The following is a 22,337-nucleotide window of genomic DNA, read 5'->3' as shown; positions in this document are numbered from 1 at the left end:
TAGACATGTTCCTGAGATGTCTCAACCATATTTGAAATGAAATGATATAAATTATAGCTGTGCTGGTAGGAAGAAAGCCACTAAATGCCTTTCAGTATGTTTCAAACCCATAGATCCATTACAAAATTCAGACTGACTGTATACACACAGCTAGTTTAGAATACAGTACTTACTATAGGAACTTAAAGTCATTATCATGGTGGTAGACTCAGTCTGAGATGTTCAAATACACTTATCAAAAATTTCATTACCTGGAAATATTTTTTTATCTCCCCCAACCCCAGCCATTACGTTGAAATCTTGAGTTTACGATTTAACATTTCCTCTGTACAACTGAAGGTAGCATTTTCAACTAGCTTGTTTTTCTTTACAGATATTTGCTGATTTAAGATTTGTCCCTTACCCCCAAATAAATTATCTGCAAATAAAACTAGTAGTTCTTTTCCCACAACTTAACAGTTGAAACCTGGGTAGTATATACTTCCTTTGATTCCCCAGCAGAAGAGAAGCAACATGTTCAGATTCAATTCTACAGTCTTCCAAAGAATAAACCAAACCAATCAACCCACTTAGCCCAGCCACTCAGCCAACCACCCAACATTTACAGACCAACTATTTAGTGATATTATTTAAAATGAAATAGAACAAATCAGAAGTTTTAAAGAATTAACTTTTATTTTTGCTTAGTTTTATTAAAAAAATAAATATGTCATAAAGCTTTTGTTTCCTTTAGGGAGAGAAAAAGGAAGAAGTTCCATAAAATCAAACAAGCAATGGTAACATGTCTTAACTTGAAAACGACTGGGGATCACTGGTTTACAAGTCATAATTGAATGCATGGCCGCCACAGCTGCCCATTTCTGCCTGCCAATGGCAGCAGACAACAGGACCAACTAGGGCAAAATAAATAACTGTGCGGAAGCCCTGATAAGTGCTAAACAGACCGAGTCATGGAGACGGCTGTACAGCTGTATCTTGCTTTAAATAAAGAGAAGTTCCTGTAAAGTTTGGGTAAATGAGATAACCACAAACATACAGGAGAACTTGGTATCTGAAGGACTTCTGTGGTTTATTTTATCAACAACCACTTTTCACTTTATTCAGACTTTGCTTAGGAGTACTTACTACTGCTCTGAATTGAAGCAACAGCACACTCACCTAACAGTGCTCTTGCCTGGCCAGTGGCACAATTTCCAAGTTTGTGTTTCTATTTAAGTAAGTAGTGTAAGGTACAGAGTCAGCCAAGAAATCCAGTGCATCTGGCAAAGCAGGCATGGGGTGAGCTTGTTGTCTTTAACAATTCAACTCAGCAGATATAGCGGAGAGTCTGTTTTGTGTCCAACACAGTACTCAACCTTCCCACTTTGGTTGTAGATGTCTTCTATTATCTAATACCAGCCCAGGGAAAGGTCTGGAATCCCAAAAGGATTACTTTTGATCCTAAAGACTGGCTTTAACCAACCTAGTTCCCCAACTCTGAAACTAAGTAGGTAACAATGAAAAGAGGCCGAGTTTCCCATGGCCAATTTTAACACATGCATCACACTTCACAACCAGGGAATTTTGCTGGTGACAATTTTTTTCAAATAGGTTCTTTATTTCATTTTACTTCCTCTGAACAGATCCTGAGTTCTCAGGAAAATTCTGGAGGTTTGAGTGGGTGAAATATTTCAGTCGTAATCACAGACTGAAATTCCTTCCCGCCTATGAAGATTACGTGAACGCATACTACCCCAGAGTACAAGGCATAATGCTTTGGATAGGTAATAAGCATGGTAGTGTCAGCTCCAGGCGGCTCACCAATGTTAAATGAACAGAACCCTCACTTTGCTCACACCCTCTATTTGTTTTGACCAAACTTCTACCAGACCCAAGCAACATTTAATCAGGCTAGTCAGTTTTTCTTTTCTCCTCCAAACCCTTCTACTACTATTGCTGCCTATATGTACAAGTGTGAATGAAGAATATGCATTTAGTCTTTTCCACACCAAGTACACTACCAATTAGTAAACAATTAAATAATAAGTGGCCATTTTAAACCCCCCTTTTTTTCTTTTAAAAAATTACTTTCTAGCACTTATTAAAAAATTGGGTCTGAAAAGTATCCTATTTCTGTCAAATGCTGTTTCCCTCCCAGTCCCACCCAAACCTGCTACAAATGCTGGATTGAGTTCATATCAAATAACTTAGTAGTACCAAGATTTTCAAATGGAAACAGTGTTGCTGACTTCTTCATATTGGATAACAAAATAAGGGTAACTCTGGTCATCATTAAAAATGACGAAAATCTGAGGCTCAAAAAAATTATCCACACAAGAGTCATACAAGTCGCTGGTGACACTGCCTGGGTTGACTGGAGGGGGTCTTCTCATGCCATGGCTGCCCATTGTGTATCTGCCCGTTAGCACTTTGGCCAAAAACATGAAATGGACTCCTTTGGAGGACTTCTTAGAGAAGTTATGAGAGTAGCTTGCCTTCTTTGCGAAATAACTGCCTTGTCCGAACATTGTAGCATGCTTTCCACAGACTCGAGGGTCAAAGTTGTGCTTGCAAATCCCATCTACCACGTCTTGGGATGTTCCATGAAATAAATGTCTCTCATTTATTATTCTGTCACGGCCAGACATTTTTCTGTTCATATATTCTTTTTTCCTAGTGCAAAAAGTAGACAGGCATTTAGGAGGAAGACATGTAGATTATAATAAACAATGCATTCAAACGCTACTTTATAGTTTCAAGGGTAAAGATATATTAAGCTGTACAAGTAAAATTCCAAAAATCATTCTATAGTTTGTCATAATTTTAATAATATAATTTACACATGTATTTTGATCACATGTGTGCTACTATATGGAAATATGAACATATTAAATTCCATGCAAGTGTTTACTGTGCTGTACATTTTACAACAGTTATATTAAGAAATGCTCTTAAATTTTCATACCTCAGACTCACCTTTTATATTTCTCCCAAAGAAATTGGTTTTGGACTCTCAATATTTGTAAAATTCTGTATTTAAACTCAGGTACAGTTTTATGAAAAAGGTTGTAAATGATTCGGTAACTTTTATCCTCTGCAGAAACAGGCACTTGGATGAAGTCCTGAGACGGATGCATATAAACCCACGTTTCAGGGTAAAAGTTTGCTGAGGTCACTCCATCTGGGCAGATAGTTTGTGATGAAGTTGCTTCAAGAGGCAGAGAAGCCTGAGTGGGAAGCCCACCAAGTGTCCTAAAAGGAGAACAGCACTCAATTAAAGCATTCAAAACTAGCACATCTCATATTACACAGGGCTTTGTAGTACTGTCCATTTTATAACAACAGCTTAAACACTTATGTATTAATTTGTTTACTTAAGAAAAGCAAGATATAAACCTAAGTGTGGCAGTGCTTGGCTATGAGACCAGCACTCAGGAGATATAGGCCAGGGAAATACAACCTCAACCCAACCTGGGCAACTTTGTCTCAAAATAACAACTCAAAAAACAAACAATCAAAAACAACAACAGGCTTTGAGAGCAATACATTAGTTTCTTTCTAGCTTCCTTCCTATGGAGAGAACCCTCTGTTCTCTTCAGAGCAAATAGTAAGGAGCCATTTCCAAGTACTTTCACTTCGGAACCCTCCTAGAGCCTCCTCTGTACACACTGTTCAAAATGCCTTGCCTCAGAACAGTGACTTGCATGCTTCTTTAAAGCTGTGCTGACACTAAACAGAAAAACCACTATCACTGTAGAGCATGTAGGATGGGAAATAACGTAGGACAGGTATTAAATTGAAACTTCTGGGCTAAAATTTAAAATGTTTACTTTCTACATAAAAAGGAACAAAATTCACAAAGCAGGCATCCACTTTCTAATACTACAATTAAAATAATCACTAAATATTATTCCAATTAAAAATTTTCAATGTGATTAAGGGGCCTATTAAGGACAGGTGGGCTCAAGTAATAAAGTGGAGGTCTATAATGCTTACTAATACACTGGGCTCAGTCTCCAGGCCCCCGACCCAAATAGAGCAGATGCCAGAGGGTACACAATTGTCTTTAAATTCAACTTTGTTCCTTTTAAAGATGAATTTACATAAATATTCGGTTTTCTTTTTCCTGCCTGGTTCATATATTTAAATCATATTTTAGCTTTTTTAAAAACAAGGAAAAGGGAAGAGGCAAAGAATAAGGAAATCCTGACCCTGAGACCTAGTTTCAGTGTCAGGGTACTGTAACACTCATCAGTACATGTGGCCACAAGGAAGGAGTAATGTCTGCCAAGTAGATTTGGAAACTGACATTTTCAAAAGAGCTTTGAGACAGAGGTTACAGCTGTTGTTGAACTTGTCTCTAAAGAGCGTATGTCACCACCACCATCATTAGTCACCCACTGAGCACATACTACACATTTCATGCAGTGTCACTGTCACATGAACTACAACATGGCTTGATTATCCCCTCCTCAAATAAACAAACAGTTCAGAGTAGTTAATTGATTTTGTCCCAATATAGCAGATGCATTTTTTAAATCTAGGCCTGTTTCTTTCCATTTCTACATTTCACAACTTACAATAAAATAAAGCCACCAAGTGGTAGGTACAAGCTGGTCTGTCTGACCACTACTGTTACTGGCATCACCACTACACTGATCACTCTTAAGAGATGCTTATTAAGAAGCCAGTGCCATGGAGACACAACTGCCTTCTCTAATCCTTCAGTGTGTCCCAAAGCCCTGTGTAAATCAAAGCTCTGAGTGGATTCAGACTTAGCAAGTCCTCCCACTACACCCATCTGAAATCCAGGGGCAGATTTAGGTAATTCTTCCAACTTTTACAACAGAAGACTCTTATTTCTCATCTTTTGGATCATTTTTCAAGAGCTGACAAATTCCTCTGGAGACTTGGCACAGGTATATTTTCCTGTTACAATTGTTATGTTTTTCACTGGCATGTTTTTCTAAAGAGAAACTCTATCACTTTAATCAAGTCTCAAAACTCTTAAAGTATCATCACTGTTCTGAACAAATTACAGAAGGCCATCAAACTTTTAGCCCCCAACTCCCGTCCTGCTTTGCAAGGGTAGGTGCTAGCTTACCTGTTTTTCCATTCTTGTTAGGACATCCCCAACAAAGGGAAAACTCTTCCCAAACATTCTGCTAAGACTTATTTGTTATTAACAGTTCGCATACAGAATAATGGGTTTCATTATGTTATAGATGCCTATAATGGTTCATCTTACAGGACTCAGAATAACACAGGAAGTAAACCTTTTGCATTCTGTAAAGATATTCCCATGGCTGGTCTGAGTCTCAAGACTGAATAAAAAGAAAGACAGCGAGCATTCTTTTCTTTCTGTTTTCTGACTGCAGATGTGACAAGCAACCATCTCGCACAGCTCCTATCCTAACTTCCCTGCCACAATCAACTGTACTTAAACCAAGAGCCACAACAGACTCCTTCTTCCTTAAGTTTTGCTTTCGTCAAGTATTTTGTTAAAGCAACGAGAAAAGTAAATAATTCACATGTATACCTTTGTACTTTGTTCGTTCCATTTCTGTTTACCATCCCCCATCCTCCTCCCAGACTCCCTGTTCCACTTTCATGCCTGTCTGACAGACATATTGCTAAATCCAGGTTCTACAGAAGACAAAGTATGCAACAACTGTCTGTGTGAATCTGGCTTATTTCCTTTAATATGAGCTCCGGGACTATCCACTTCCTTTCAAATGACTTATTTTTTTTTCTTTGTAGGTAAATAAAACCCAGCATACACGTAGCACACTTTGTCTGTTGATGGGCATGTGGGAAGATTCTATATCAGTGCAACAGTAAGTACAAATGTGCAGATACTCTAGACTCTATACTGGGTAAGACCGACCCCCCCCCCACTTTCATCAGGCTAACACACCAACTTCACTGAAACAGAAAGATAAAAGCATGTGTGATGCACTTTTATACTCCAGTTACCATGTCCAAAAAATATGTCCATGTTCTAAGCGATGGTAAAATGTACCCCTATTTCTGAGAACAGCTTTTCTATTCAGCGTATAGAATTTCAGTAGCATACTGCTCTCAGTAGTTTAGATTCCAATCTTACTCTCCTCACCTCCCTTTATGTCCTTTCAGATGAGACATAGTCCTCCAAGTTCCTTAATGTGATTTGTTGCTTTTGCTACTTTAGCTCAGGTATTCTAGGAATATTGAAGAACAGGGTCCTTTTTTTATTGGTATCAGAAAAATTCTTTATACAATAGAATTTGCTCAAAATGTACAACCCATACCTATTGTTTCCTTTGGTTTTTTCAATTTAATAGTTAAAGGAAAACCACAAAACATTCTCTCTAGCTACAATCATTACCTGTAAAATCTGCTTTTGGAAACAATGCCCTCTCTTCCTTATCCCTACACTAGGAGTGAGGGCCCTTTAGCTGTAGAGCAGAGAACAGACAGGATGCTGCATTTAACTGTCAATTTACTTTGTGCTTTTCTTCTTCAAACATCTCCCTCTCCTCACTGACTTGCTGAGTCATTTTAGTCCTTATCACCACTGTTTCAGACAGGAGACTAACACAATTTAAGTTTTAAGCAAATAATTATTTTCTTTCATTACAAATCTGCATTCTATAAAAATGTATTTTATACTTTTAAGATGATTTGTGCTTATATTATTTTTATATTTTATACTTTTAAGATGAATATAAGGTATTTTTTAAAAAGGCATAATCTCTTCAAGTATTTCTTTTCACTATCTAAACTTTTTCCAACATTGTAACATCTGAATGAGGATTTTTATCTTTACAGAGAAGCCACGTCTTGCTTCTGTTAGCTCAGCATGCCAAGCTGCTGGTCTTACTAATGAGTTCCACTGTCTCACCAGGAGGACAGTATGTTCCTAACTACTGGATGGAGACACTAGCTCCAGTTGTGCAATGAAATCCTACAATAGCATTTTTATTACTTCTAATTAAAAAAAAAAAGCTTAGGTAACAATTTCATTTTCACATATGAACTTGGAAGAAAACATAAACCAATATAATTCTAAAACTGACCTAATTATAAACTGGTTTTGAATTCTAATTCTTCAAGGGATTTCAAGTTTTGTGTCCTTGTGTTAAGACAGGGTTTCCCTTGGTTGCCCCAACTGGTCTTCAATTTGGTATGTATCCCAGGCTGGCTTCAAACTTGAGGCCTCCTACCTTTATCACCTCTGCACCAGGATTACAGCCTTGACCAGCAACTTGTTTTTAATGGTCCTATTTCAACCCAGAACTAAATTCATGAAGATTTCGCCATGTATGACTTGAAATAAAAATAGCAGGAATATGAAAAGAGCATTCTACTTTGAGGATTGGAATAGACCAGCAGACACTAAGTTAGTTATCCCTTTCAAAAGCAAATTTTAATAATGGTATATCTCACCCTAAAGTAGTACAAGTAAAGTTTGGAAAATGCTCCTTAAAAGAAGTAAGCTCTGCTTCATTCCAAATACAAGTTACTTTAATTATATAAATGTGTTAACTGTACCGTTTTTCATTAAAAACTCCTGCTGTAGGGTTGGGTGAACAGTAGTTATCTGAGCTCAATTTCCTTAAGCATGAAATCTAAAGAACACACAATTTCACATTCTGGCAATAGAGGTAATAGTAATCAAGATAATTTACACAAATGGAAAGTAAAAATGAAGGGTAAAAACAATCGGATACTTACTGTAAATATGGAATCAGTATGAAACAGGAACGGAAAAGGGGTCTCCGTTTTATTTCTCTTCGGAAGAATGAGTTGTGGAGGATGTAATGGTTGTTCCACATCATAAATCTAACTTCTTTCAGACCCCGAGAGTTGGCTTCTTCAATTAGTCGAACAACAGACTATGGAGAAGAAAACAGAAGGTAAATGAAAATCAAATCTACATGAAAAGAGTAACTGAATGCAAAAAACCAATTCACTTCACTGCTAACATCAAAGGAATTTCAATAATTCTGGTGCTTAGGACTTCAGAGCCTTACAATCAGAAAGACACTGCCTTGTTCACAAGAGCATGGCTATCTATCTATCTGCCTTAGGACTCCAGTGAGGCTCAGAAGTCCATTCTATTTCAACCTTAATGATATCCTAGAGACTGTCCTGATTTACATTTGCTAAAGAAAACTTCAGAGAATAACTACATGTTAACAGTACTCAAATTTCAAAAGAAATAAAAGCAAGCAAACAAACAAAAAACCCAGCCAAGTTTTAAGCCTAAAAAACCCGAGAGTAAAGGTACAAGGACAGCCAAGCAATCCACTAAAACAGCCCCTTACTCCATTCGGAGTAAGTGACAAAATCAGAATATGGTTCAGTATTGTGTTTAATTAGGGTCATTCTGTTTGGTAATGTCTTAAAAACATACAGACTCTTTGTACTTCTACACATGAAATTAACAAACTGACAGATCAGTGGAAGGAAAAGTTTATTTGATCTCTAACACCCATTTTCAAGGTTTTACTAGATACAGTTACAACTGATAAGCTCTGGTATGTCACATTAGTGATGCATGTGCACAGGACAGAATTCTAAAGAGATGTTTGCCTAACCATGGCTTAATAAAGGAACATATTCAAGCATTTCTTCACGGGCTCAGGAATGACTCCTGTTGCATTCAGCTTCTAAAAAGAGTAGATTTATCACAATATAAGCAAAGAAGGCAGACACAGCCAAAAGTTATCATCAGCATTATTATAAAGATGGCACCAATACATTAAACATGTCATCTTTATACTGTGACATTCTGGGAAAGTCCTTTAGTTGGCATTCTATTATGGTCTTCAGATTAATAGAAAGAAATACACTTTTAGAAATATAAAGAGAAGTTTTACTTGTACCAGCAAGACTTAAACTTACATCCTTAAGATGTCTGATTATTCTATTTAGTTCTGCCTAGTCACTGTTAGAAAGGAAAAAGACCACAGGGAAAATTTAAAAGAAGAAAGAACATGTAAATACCTCAGGATACTCTCTCCATCCAAAGTGGTCTCTACAGAAGAATTTCCAAAATGTGTGGTAAATAGAGTTTGAACTACTACAGGGTGGTGTAGACAGCCTTCGTAGTTGGTCAAATTCAGTTGTTTCAAATACAGTCATGGCATTCAAATCTGCCCAAAAGTCTTGTCCTCTAGAGAGACCCAAAAAAAAAAAAAAAAAAAAAAAAAAAAGATCTGCTAAATAAAAGTACCTAAATATCTTATTGGGCACTAAGGATATCTAGTATAGCCCGATGTACAATTGTCATAATTCGTTTTATTTGGTATAAAAACATTATTGGTTGCTTCCCCAACACACATTTTCTACATACTCATTCCTAACTAGATCCCCATTTCCAGGTTGTGTCCCTCTGGTGTGATTAAAAACTGAGTAACAATAAACCGCTGGCCTCACTGGCTAAAGCCATCAATTAATACAACCCTGGGTTCTTCTCCCTGGTTAAGATAAGCCAAACCCTGGCAATCAATCAGGGAGTCAGTTTAAAGAGTGAAACTGATAAAAATCAGGCAGAGAAACCAAAAAACTTTTTGAAGCATCACTTTTTCCCCCTCCAGAAGCATCAAGTTACCTGTACCAACATAGATATACAATACTGCATGGTGAGGTAGGAAAAAAGATGACAGAAAAACACCAGATGAAGCCAGTGCTGCTGATTCATCAAGCATATTAATTCATTTCTTTGTGTAAGTGGTAAAATGTTAAAAAGTAGTGTGATTTATTATGAGGGCCAGCTATGAGACTGTTTTGTCATTTGTTATCTAGTTTACTATTCCTAAATTAAACCTTTACAGACATCTCCATATTAGTTTTTGTTTTTTCTTCTTCTTTTGAGACAGGGTCTTGAGACTGGCTTTGAATTGTTCACGGCTAAGGGCTACTCATCTCCTTTCCTCTCCGAGAGGCTGAGATTGTATCTGTTTCGCCACCACACCTAGCTTATATCCTCATAGTGCTGGGAGACAAGTCCACTATAGGAATCAAGTTCACTTAAATCATTAATTGACAAAGGATGGCCTAAATAAAACATTTAGTGAATCATTAGATCATGTTGAAACATCTGAACCATTAACTTTAAGAAACTAGTAAATGTCATTGTTCTCTGCCTTGTATAATGCACAACTGCAGATTTCCCTAAGAAAACACTTCTTGAAATAAAATAATATTACAGATATTTGTAACTAAGCTCCTGAATGCAGTTCCTCAGTCTCTCCATTCTCAAAATAGACTTGTAAGGGGGTATATCTACAAAACAGATCACGTGAACCTTTCTTTATATGTAAAATCAAGGATTGGAACAGATTTTCCTTGTTACAAAATGGCTATTATTCATTATTAGCAATTTGTTATCTAATCCAACTGTGTTTTTGGTACATTTGTTTCAAAGACTGTAAATGAGTACTAAAAAACCCACTAGTCAAATGTTTAAAAATTAAACTGGTTACACAAGTTAAACTATTTACTGTAGCCATTCCTTAGTCCCTATAATATGCTAAGGACGACCATGATAAGAATGATAGGGTATACTTCCAAACCAATGGGGATGCTCTCCTTTTTCATGCAAATATCTGTCTAACACCTCTCAAAGCACACACCCCTGGCAAATGGCAAGTCTATCATTTCTCTGCCCATCCTCATATCAGAATTTATGATCAAGTTCTACTCTTTGGGAAACAAAACAAAGCAAAACAAAAGTCGGGGCAAAAATGGAGATACAAAAAACCCCAAACAAACAAATGAACAAACCCCACCCCTAAAAAGCTGTATGTTCCTTTAAAAATGTCTAAGGATTCCAGAATCCCAAAACAACTTCTTGTTTAGAAAGAGTACTTACTAACTAGGATTTGGTCTCAAAACATACAAGTTAAATAAGCACGAAATGGGACTATAATAAAATGTAGTTGAAAACAACATTTTGGAGGGAAAATAACATGAATGTAGAAGAGACTATGAGAAGTCTGAAAGGGGAGGTTCAGAAGGACAGGCACAGGGGATATGTTTTCTCCAAGTTCACTATGAAACAATGAAATCCATTTATTCTGTATAATTAGGAACTTTTTTAAAAAGGGGGCAAATCACATTTGGACACTTTAAAATTTATAACTAGTAATATTTAATTTAAAAGGAAAATGTTCATAGACTCTAGAAAAAGGAAAACAATCCTGAAAATGGAAATCCCTATGCTTAAGTTCAACTTCATATTAAGCCGTAGAAAGCAATTTTTATGTCACTTTATTAAGGAGAAATCTGATTATAACTGAGGAGAGCTAGCAATCTTTCTGCAAAGGACATTTCAAGTTTCTAAACATATTTCCCCCATTAAACTCATTTTCCAGCAACTGCTTCTCTCAGTAAGTTAACAACCCCTTTGCCATTCCTGCTTTTTGCTGTTTAGGTTTTATTATGGACATCCTTTCAACAATTTCTGTACAAGCTTTTATTACTAAAAATTTTATAGATAGTGATTTACACGAGAAAACATCTATGAACATGGCTTTTGCTACAACCTCTATGCATTCCAGCCCTTTGGATATTGAGAATTTTCTATGATAAGCCCTAATTTACTTTCTTTAGACTGGTGTACTGAGTAAAGTACTATTTTGGCTATATTTCATTTCCAATAAGCTTTTCAAGATTTGACAGAGATAAAATAACAAATGTGATAAATATTATCTTATTATAAGATTAATTTTTGCTACCAAATCTTAAACAGGGGATGTTTTGAAAATTCAAAGCCATTAATTTTTTCTTCTACAATCTGTATCACTACGAATGTACATAATATAATTATCAAGAAACAGCTTCATTATCAAGCCATTATCAAGAAAGAAGTTACAAGTCATCTACACATGGTAATAAATTGTATGCTGAATTAGATAATGCACAAATAATTTAAAAGCTTTGACCTCAATTTTGCAAGAGTTCCAAAGAAATAGTACATCTGCCTATATACAGTCATTAGTGGCAAATAATATATTCAAACAACTGGAGTAAATGACAGATTTGCAATGTTGTGGGAGAAAAAGTGGTTATTGTTGTCCAGGAATAGATAATGGTCTGAGAAATATATATATATACCCAAGAAATATTTAAGAAAATATTTTAGAGCAGTTTAAAATTATAAAATATCAACAAAATGAGCTAAGTGCTTTATTCCTTAGAACATTTGAGCAGTTTAAACAGTTGAAGACATTCTCGGCAGTGCGTAAGACAGGAAGGACCTGTATACCATGTACAGGCAATGGTTAATCCAGAATCTTGAAGGATAGATGAGAAAGAGGGAGAAAGCAGACAGGGATGCAGTAAATATAGGATGTGTGAAAACTGAGTAAGAGAAACAAAGCTAAAGATTAAGGGGCTGGAGAGGTGTCATGATAAAAGCAGAGATAGAGAGAACCCTACTCTGCGTAAGAGTTGAGAGGTGTTCAGAATACAAAGGGGACTGTCACTATGCTGGAGAATTTAGTTATAACCTCAGCATTAATCAGAGGGACAAAAACAATCTTGTGAACAGGTTATAGACTTAAAAGAATAAAATTAGAAATCCTGTTACATTCTTTACTAACATATCATCACACATACTTGTCTAAAAATCCAGACAGAAAACTAACTTGAAATTCTGAAAAGGACACTATTCTCCTAATTTTTAACAATGGTTCTCTTATCTCACAAATACCTCACATACTAATTAAGCCAGCATTTACAGAAATATCTCACCAATGTATGTACCAGTACCTACAGAGGAGCACAAAGTATGCCTTGCATACCATTTCATGTGTGTGTGTATTTCAGATATTAAAAAAGAAACTGAAAAGATCCCACAATGAGAAACAGAGGTGGAAGAACAATCAAAACCAACACAGAAATAGGTACTGAGTAAAACAAAAAATGTTTCTTGTTCGGGCAGTCTTCTGTTCATGCATTATGCATTTGGGAACTCTGTATACAATTTAACAGTCTTGGACAATTTTTATTTGAGAGGCTATTGCAATAGCCCTGAGGTAGAAACACTTGGTGCCAAGCCTGACATCTCTGGGATCCACATGGTAGAGGGAGAGAGCCGATTCCAACATGTTGTCTTCTGACCTCCATAACTGTACCATTGCATATGCCCCTCCCCCATGATACACAAAATAAACTAGCTGTAAGAAAGTATTTGAAACTATGAGGAAAATAATGACAAAAATAGTTTTAAATAGACAACTGACTATGTACTGGACTACATTCTTGGGACATAAGAAGGAAAAAAAAATCAAAATGCCACAAAACATTTGTTTTGAGGGAATGAGCCATTGTTACAGTGTGAAATGTGACATAAGGATGGTCTAAGAATATCTCAAAAGTAGATGGCCTGGGCGAGGTGTGGTGGTACACATCTTTAGTTCCAGCACTCAGGAGGCTCAGTACAGAAGCAACTTCCACATCAACCAAGGAAACGTAGTGAGATCTTGTCTTGAAAAAAAGATAACAAACAATGGCCTAACACTGCTGATAAAGGTATCAGGAGAGGCAACAAGGATTGCTTCAGAATGTGGCATGTGAATTTTGTTACCAGACCACCACAAGGTGACTAAAGTTAACTAAGCAGGGCATGAGGATACAATGCAAGAAGCACATGCAGTTCATGTGGGAGGTCAGAGTGTATGTGTGCATGTGGGAGGTGATTAGAGATAAGACTGGTCTGGAGAGATTGGCTGGAGCCAGATAAGGAAGAGCTTTGTATGCTGGGTTAAGAGGTTAGGGCTTGATCCTATGGGCAGGATGACTTTCAACATGGCCCAGGGTTGCCTTTTAAAGCTTACTCTAGTAGAGTGATTTATTTTCAGTAGAGGATGAAGAAAGATGAGGGAAGAGTAGAGACCAACACTATTTTGCAATAAGTTAGCATATTTATTATCTATGTTTAACAATTGTAAGACATATGTTGACAGACTATGAAGGCAATCAAAGGGGGCTGGTTGAGAGAACAATTACACATGGGTAAGAAAGCAGAAAGTCCATGATGGCCAGGTGTGGAAGCAGAAGCACATACTAGTAGCACTCAGAAGACTGAGGCAGGAGAAGGGTCAAGTTTGAGGCCAGTCTGCATCACACAGACTTTTTCAAGGAGTCCAGAATGTGTCCTTTGTTTCTGTGTTCTTGGATAATGATGCCAATAAAAATTATAACAGGCAGAACATGTCTGAGTGGGAAGATGATATAAATAAAAATTAACAGTCAGACTTCAGGAAAGTAAATTAAATACGAACTACAAAGTAAGTTAGTCCATGACAACCAGGGTTGTTTCAAAAAGAAACCCCATCTTGGGGGCTGGAGAGGTGGCTCAGTGGTTAAGAGCACTGACTGCTCTTCCAGAGTTCCTGAGTTCAAATCCCAGCAACCACGTGGAGGCTCATAACCATCTATAATGGAATCCAATGCCCTGGTCTGGTGTGCCTGAAGGAAGCTACAGTGTATTCATATACATAAAATAAAATAAAAAAAAGAAACCCTGTCTCAAAGACACCATAAACCAAACGGGGGGGGGGGGGGAACACAAAACAAAAAATCCCAAAATCCCAACAAAAAAAGAGTTAAGCAGTTTCTACAAGGGTAATCTATGAACGCAAACATGAGCACTCATCCTATCAGCTTAACTAAACATTCAGTTAGTAGTCCTCTTCCATATCATGTAAAATGGCTTCTTAAACTGAGGATCATAATGATAGAAGGGAGAGATTAAATGCTGCATGGAGAGAATGTAGGAATCTCCTACATTAAGACAAGCTTCACAGATGGGAATGTTTGCTATTGTTGCTGAAGAAATTTCACAGAAACACAAAACATAGCTGGTTTTTGATACATGGCTTTAATGTTTCCAGAACTCAGTTATGTTGGATTGTCTGTCAGCTTATATACTTCTACAAGATATTACAAAAAAATGAGAAACAAAGACATGGTGTATTATACACCAATATACTATAGTTAGTACTTCAGAGGACTATTTTATACCTTAAAGTACGAGGTTAAATTTTTATGAAAATGAGTAACATCCCCTTTGTTAAAGTAAGCTTTCTTTCTTACCACAAAGTAGACAATAAAATGTTTGTACAAATATTGGCTAATTTCAAATTGAGAGGAAGAGGAGGTGGTGGGAGACTGATTCCAGGTCTCATACTAGGCAAGCAAGCATACTCAGTCACATCACTGACCCTTTCTTATTCTTTGAGGCAGAACCTAAACTGTCTGTACTAGCCTTGAACTTGCAGTTCCCCTGCCAGAGTACAGACATGCAATTCCAGACCTAGGTAACAATCTTTAAACCTGAGAGTATTTAAAGAGGCCCACAGTTTCTATACTAGAAGTACTACCACTGTCAACTGTCAATATTCTGTCACGGATCATGATCTCTGCTATCACTGCCTCAAAAAGTAGAGAGCTCCTGGAGAGAAAATAAAACATTTATAAACGCTGACATTCCATTAACATCTTTCAACTATTTACTAAAGGCTTAAAATTATATACAATTTATGTACCCAGATTCCTTTTGTATTTCAAAGTAGCTATATCACAGACATATTCATAAGACAAAATTTCAGAGTTTATACTATTATCTATATGGATCTCAGTAGATGGGCAGATTAAAAACAAACGTTAAGAGCTGGAAATATACTCAGTGGTTAAGAGCACTTGCTCTTCTTGCAGGGGACCTTGGTTTGATTCTGAGCACCCATGCGATGGTTCACAACTATCTGTAATTCTAGTGCGAGGGGAATCACTTCTAACCTCTTTGGGACCAGGCATGCATATGTTGCACATACCTGTGGGAAAAATAAAATATCAAACCTTTAATGTTGATTATGAATTAGATGTGTCCACTTTTAAAGAAGATGATGTAGCAGAGGCAGGATTATTAAGGTTTAGATCACTCAGTAGAACTACTAACATAAAACCAGAATGATAGACATATCCAATGTTTCTAAATACTAAACATCGTAGGTAGGGCAAGGTTATCTCCATTTTAAGATATAATGCATTTTAAAAAGTGATCATTAAGCAAAATTAGCCACTATTCAGTGCTCCTTTGAACAATCTTGGAACATGTCTGAGAATTTCTGAGAAAGCAGGCCATTTTAAGTGGGACATCACACCTATCTATATGCCAAACCTCATGTCTCATTTATATATCAGACATTTAATGTGTGGTCTTCAAGTCTTTCTAGAAGAGAACATAGCAGAATTTAGAGAGGGGAGAAGGGGACGGAGATGGAGAGAGGTTAAAAGGAGAAAAGAGAGGTAATTAAGTTTCCTAAAAAAAAAAAAAAAAAAAAATCCAAAGAATGTGGAGAACAGAACATGCAGTTAGTAAAGCTTATGCTAAAATAAAGCAAAACCCAAACCAGTGATACTGAGACATAGTCACTTGAATGCACATAAATATTTATCATAATTCTAATGATTCTATATTTAGAGTTCCTAAAGCCCCTACACACCTTTGCACCCATTTCAAATTTCAACCAATGAAAACACTAAAAACAGAATACAATATCCATGTCAAGGAAAAGAACTGACCAAACGTTAAGCATTATTAGTATTGTTAAAAATAATAACTGCAGATGAAAGCAAAGAACATATACACACAAATAACTTTCTAATACCATGTCCATAAGCCTAGAATCTTTTGTAAATAAAACGTATACTTGTAAGTTCTTACTGCCATCTATTCAGAGAACTGGGGTTCAATTTTACATTCTTAAGATGTCAGAAATGTCATATGGATAATTTTGATCCAAGTTCAATCACATGTCCTGAGTCAAGTAGGTAACTCTAAGTGAAATATATTTAACTGTGGCCTAATAAGAAAGTGAAATTTAATTTCTATGAGAACAGCTGGGAAAGGAAGCAGTTTAGTTTTTCCTTTTAAATCATGCTAAAAGTTCTATTTATATCTTATATTGTCCTAAACTATATAAAAATTACAGAAATGTGAATATCCTTTGTTGAATAAAATATTTTAAAAGCAGAAGTTTCAAAGTGACCGATTAAAAATGTGTGCCATGTATACAAGGCACAAATTAATTCAATTTTTAAAAAAATTTAAAGTAGAAAGGGCTAAAATTTATAAAATACTTCTACATAAATATACAAAACGCTTAAAGTACATACACCTAAGGTATATAAATGATAAAATAACCTTTAAATCACTTCAAGATAGTCTCAAACTAGAACTCATTTATGCATAAACAAGACACTATCAACATTATAGAACATACGTCTTGAAAAATACAATATAGTAGTCAATTTATTTCTGATTTAATATTTCAACTACAAATAACTCTTCAAAAATAATTATTCCAAATTTTATTTAGCCTTATATTTTTTCTCCAGTTACTCTAATAAATTTAACTGGTAAATAAGAAAAGCAGAAATAGAGTCACTGATGGTTGTTTATGTACTGGTGCTAATAATCTAAAGTAGACAAGTTTTAGCAGATTAAAGTTTAATATACACAAACTAATATGCAGAGAATCTATTACTGATAGCTCCTCATGCAAATTCTTATGGGAGAGATAAGGAAGTTTTTACAGAAAAGATAGTAAGGGGCTTTATACGACACTTCTGATATGACAGTACTTCACTAATTCAAATGTCAAAAAGTAAGAAAAGTTTTTTCTTTCATTCTTTACCCAGATGTCTTTTATTTTTTAAAATGAGTATTTGAAAGGAAAAACTCAGTATTTTTTCTGTTCATACTGTGTCAGTGCCTGGAAACAAAAGAGCTAAACCAGGTGACAGTCAGAAACCAAATACCAACCACAACAGGAAATGATTTAGAGTATTTTGTACCCTTTGCTCAGTCTACACCCTGATCAGCTGTGGGAGATGTGAAGATCCTGAAAGCGCATGTATCTCTGCAAAGCTCATTCTTGGGTTTCCATCCCTGCCAGTCTTTGATGCATGACTAAGCAGTGAAACCTGGAGCAAAAAACTTACAGCTATTGCTAACAAGAACATAAAATGCAAGAAAAGATTTTCTTAAAAACAAAATACAGCTGATGTGAGAGAAGTGCTGTTTCGACCAACATAAATAATACAAACCTTTCTTTAACTCTCAGAAGCAACTGCACTAAAGCACAGTACTTGGACTTGCACGAAGAATACAAATTTACTAAACTTTCATACAACTTAGTAATGGAAGATTACAATATTCTGTTCACAATTTCTTGTGGTACAAATACTGGAATACCAGAAGACAACAGTCACCCTAACCATTCTCACTCTTTTAAAGGCTTATCCTGTGCAATGACCATGAAAAGGTTCTTTACTGGTCAAGTGGGTACTCAAGTCAGTCAACAGAATAAAGCAGAGAAAGAGTGAAAAGCCAGGCACATTTTATCCTGTGAAACAACAGGGAGGAATGCTTAATTAACTTTCTATGCATGTCTTAAAAACAATAACTGGCTGGGTCACAAAGGAAAAATTTGAAGTTTTACATTTGATAACTAGAAGCTTTTTGACAGCATCAACTTGTAAAATCTGGTCTTTCTGATCACAGTATTAATTATAATTAGTTAAGCTTGCATTATTTTTTGTACTAATGGATAAATCTGTAAAATACAAACTGAGATAGTTCATTTATTTTGCATAAAAAATCTAATCTCAAACTTCACACAGTATTTTAAAATCTACTACTTGTAATTTCAAACTCTTATTACAATTTAAGGCTTTCAGTTATTATTTCAGAGGCAGGGCTAGGTGATGTTTAACAACTGTAGGGAAAAATTAATGGGAGTCTTTATGTGGTGTATTTCTGGTCCCTAGAAAGTCTTGTCATAAATAAATATAAAATACTAACTCTAAAATCAAAATCTAACAGAAAGTGGCTCAATCTTTAGCATTCTATTATCTCTCAAAGATACAAAATAACTCAATTATAAAAGAGAAGCACTGGGTAGTCTTAAGAATTGAGTTTCTTTCAAAATTACCAGTGTCCACTTTAGCCCACCTTTCACAAAACAGTGCCAGAATAAATTATAATGTAACTCAAAATAAGCTTGTGATATACACATGCGTGTAGTTTTCTCTCCACAACTCACAAAGACTGGTAATTACTAAAGGTTGCTGATCTAGGTTAAAAGGACTTGACAACCTAATCTAAATACATTCCAGAATCAACCCCAGCAGACAAAGAATGCACAATCTGGTGGTCTCAAATCAGGGGTGGGTGGAATAAGAAATTAGCAGGCCACAGAAAACAGTTACAAATTTACAATGGCTGGGTGTTAGTAGCATTCCTTCAGTAGTTATGGTTTATATATGATATAAACTGCTTCACTTTTAAAAGCTTCAAATCTGTGATGAGGATCACTAATCAGAAATATAAAGAGTTTACCTTTGCTTTAAAACTGAATGAAAACCTGTTTTAGTATAACAGGAAAAACAGATTTGTAGGGGGACAGAACAGTTAGTCAAAAGTATCTTGTATGCCTGAGTTTTTCTTTACACCTTCATGTTACTAGCATTTCTCTTACATGTACAACAATAACTAAAAGCTTTGGATTCAACTGGATAATAAGATATTATGTATCATGTAATTATATTCAGAAATTGCCAAATAGCCTTATGAGCTCCCCCAACCCCCAACTGTCTGAATAATTAGAAATCTTTGCTTTTTCCAAGGTTCATTTTCATTGCATCAGGAAAAGCCTGACCTTAACCTGAAGCCAGGTGACAGCTGCTTCAGAAATAACCTACTTATTGATGAAAAGCCAGAAAAGTAAATGAATGACTGCTATTGATTCCCATGATAGCTCTACACAGACCCACTAACTTCTCTAGATTAGTACAGATAGATGCCAATTAGTTTTATTTCATATGTAAATAGCAGCATAAAGAGGTAGAAAGAACAAGCCGGTCGCATGGCTTTATCATAATAGCACCCATTTTGAAAGTCACTTCAAACAAGTTCTTGCTTATGGAGCTCTTTCTCTTACACAGGAATTTTAAAAATAAATTCAAACTCATACAGCTGTGTATATTCAAGAAATACCAAAAAGTCACAAGGCACAGTTAAGTTTCAGCTGTTCTCTCTCTGTCCAGTGTTATCAACAACACATAATGAGTTAGTTCATACATCCTCACAGCTGTATAGACCAGAACTAATTTGGCTAATTTAACCATTCTAGTCAAGTTCAGTCATGGGCTTGCTCTAGTTTAGATACTTCACCAAGTCATTAAAATTATAACATAAGCTTTCTATCTTTTGTGCATTTTCCTTTGATTTCTTTGAAGTTATCTACTTGCATTATCCCTTGGATAGATTTCTGAAAAGGCTCCTAAGAACTATTTCCAATAAAAATGCACAGCAGCCAAGGTTATAAACAACGTTTTAAGCAAGTAAAAAATATTATCCGCAAATACTAGGCAAACACACATATTAAATCCAATCTGTTGTACAGCTCATGCCTATAATCACAGCATTTAGTAAATTATGGATTCATTGCTACATAGCAAGACCATGTCTCAAAATAAACAACAAAAAACACCTTCTCCCTGAGAAAATCTAACCACGAGTTCACCCCAATCCTCTTTCAATAAACTGAGAAATTAGGAATACTTGTTGGTCACAGTTTCACTAGCAAGTTAGCCCCAAACACACAGTTTGTGGTTTCCTTCCATTCTGTCTTACTTTAAAATGGATGCAATGGGAAACTAATGGTGATCTCCTTGCTAAAAAGATTAGCACGGCTTCCAGTTTCAATTATCAACAACAGTATTCCAATTAGCAAGGCTCCTTTGAAACTGCTTGGTTCTGCCACTCAAAATCACCATCTACTAATGATGAGTATCTATACTGTTAAGAGATTATTTTTTCAATAAAAAATACAACACCTAATGTTCTTGCTCTCAGTAATTTTTGAAGGCCTGGCCCATGCACAAAAGAAGTCTAAAAATCAAATTTGGAGTATAGACCCATAACTAATTAGTTTCCAGTTGGCCAATATACACCTATGATGTACAAAAGTAGGGAATGAAAACAAGTTTGTTACAATGAATCAAAAAGTATTTACCATGCAAATATCATACATGTGTTTTTAATATATAAGCATCATCTTAACTAAAGAGCTCACAGGAAACTGTGAAAACACCTGGCTCATTGTTCTACCCACTACCCAATTTCATTCCTGAAAACAAAATAAACAAGCATATTTTGATTAACTTAGGTGTTAAATCCTCACAGGTGCAAGGAAAAATAAAGAATTCTATCTGCATCGTTTGAAACTATGACCTGTCTCTGCTACAGACCCAGAACTATGAGCATGCCTCAAAGTCCTCAAAATGGTATTATGATACAGTGTGTATTGATGACTTAGTCATATAAACTACCCCAAACAAATAGAACAAATGCCATTCACCCCCTCTTCCTGAATACTAAGACTGGGTCCAATACGAACATATACACAGCTGAACACACATTTCCTGGTTATGTGCAATCTGCATAGATAGACCAGCTTTACAGGCCTGACCACAGAGATTAATAGCTTTAGCCAAATAATGTGGTAACCATGTGAACCTGGGTTGCTCCAGCTTGTTTGTGATTCTCTCAGCAAGGCTCAACATGCCGTTATCTGCATCTTGTTGCCAGGAAACACAACATCGCTTTGGAATACAAGGAAAACCAGGTTGCAATGACCACAGGTCAACTCCTCAAAAGCCTCATTTTTGACAGTTATTTTCAATCTTCTGTTTTTTCTTGTAGTTCACTGAAAATTTTATTAGTAGTTAACAGTTCATATTTCCAGCTATATTATTCCTGCAGGACCACTGAAAATGTAGTAGCAGCAGTATCAATTATAATAGCCACTCGCACTTTTCCTCTTGTGTCATATAAATATTAGTTCACGTCATTAAGACGTCATTAAGTAAGCTCCTACTGTTAACTACTTTATAAGTAATCCTATAGTTTATGCTAAAGGCTCTAAATCTGTCTACTTTTCAATCAAAATGGTCTTGTGAAATATAAATGCCCAATGTTATTGACCTAAGAATTTTGGACCTTCTGGGACCAAAATGATTGTCTTGCCTTGCTCAGTGTAATGTGGAACAGAGTGTAATGTGTAAGACAATGATTCTGCTAGTTTCTTTCTGACCAAGTCAAACAGAAACTTAATGTCCCCAAATATTCAAGTACTCAGTGGACTGAAATCTGCTTCATAAGTGAAGCGAGAGGCCAGTGCTCTGAAGTGTTCTGTAATCTGGAGATGGAAGGATTAGAGTAGCTTTGAGAATTCATAAACTTAATTGCTCTTGACAGAACAATTAAAATGGCAAGCTCAGGGGCGATCGAGGTT

The 22,337-nt window shown here is 35.9% G+C and overlaps 1 protein-coding gene across 1 annotated transcript in view; it reads right to left on the bottom strand.

The window, feature by feature from the left end:
- Positions 1 to 665: 665 nt before the first annotated feature.
- The window catches only part of TIPARP (TCDD inducible poly(ADP-ribose) polymerase), a 26,146-nt gene continuing 4,474 nt past the window's right edge, over positions 666 to 22,337 (bottom strand). The window contains exons 3-6 of the mRNA XM_080916453.1: positions 8,971 to 9,139; positions 7,696 to 7,856; positions 2,956 to 3,231; positions 666 to 2,652 (exon numbers count right to left, since the gene is read on the bottom strand). Coding sequence (XP_080772579.1) covers positions 2,205 to 2,652; positions 2,956 to 3,231; positions 7,696 to 7,856; positions 8,971 to 9,139 — 1,054 coding nt within the window. The 3' untranslated portion in view covers positions 666 to 2,204. The remainder of the gene's footprint in view (positions 2,653 to 2,955; positions 3,232 to 7,695; positions 7,857 to 8,970; positions 9,140 to 22,337) is intronic.

The sequence above is a fragment of the Micromys minutus genome, assembly GCF_963924665.1.
Source record: "Micromys minutus genome assembly, chromosome: 4".
Taxonomy (NCBI): domain Eukaryota; kingdom Metazoa; phylum Chordata; class Mammalia; order Rodentia; family Muridae; genus Micromys; species Micromys minutus.
This window is presented reverse-complemented; position numbering and strand designations above follow the sequence as displayed.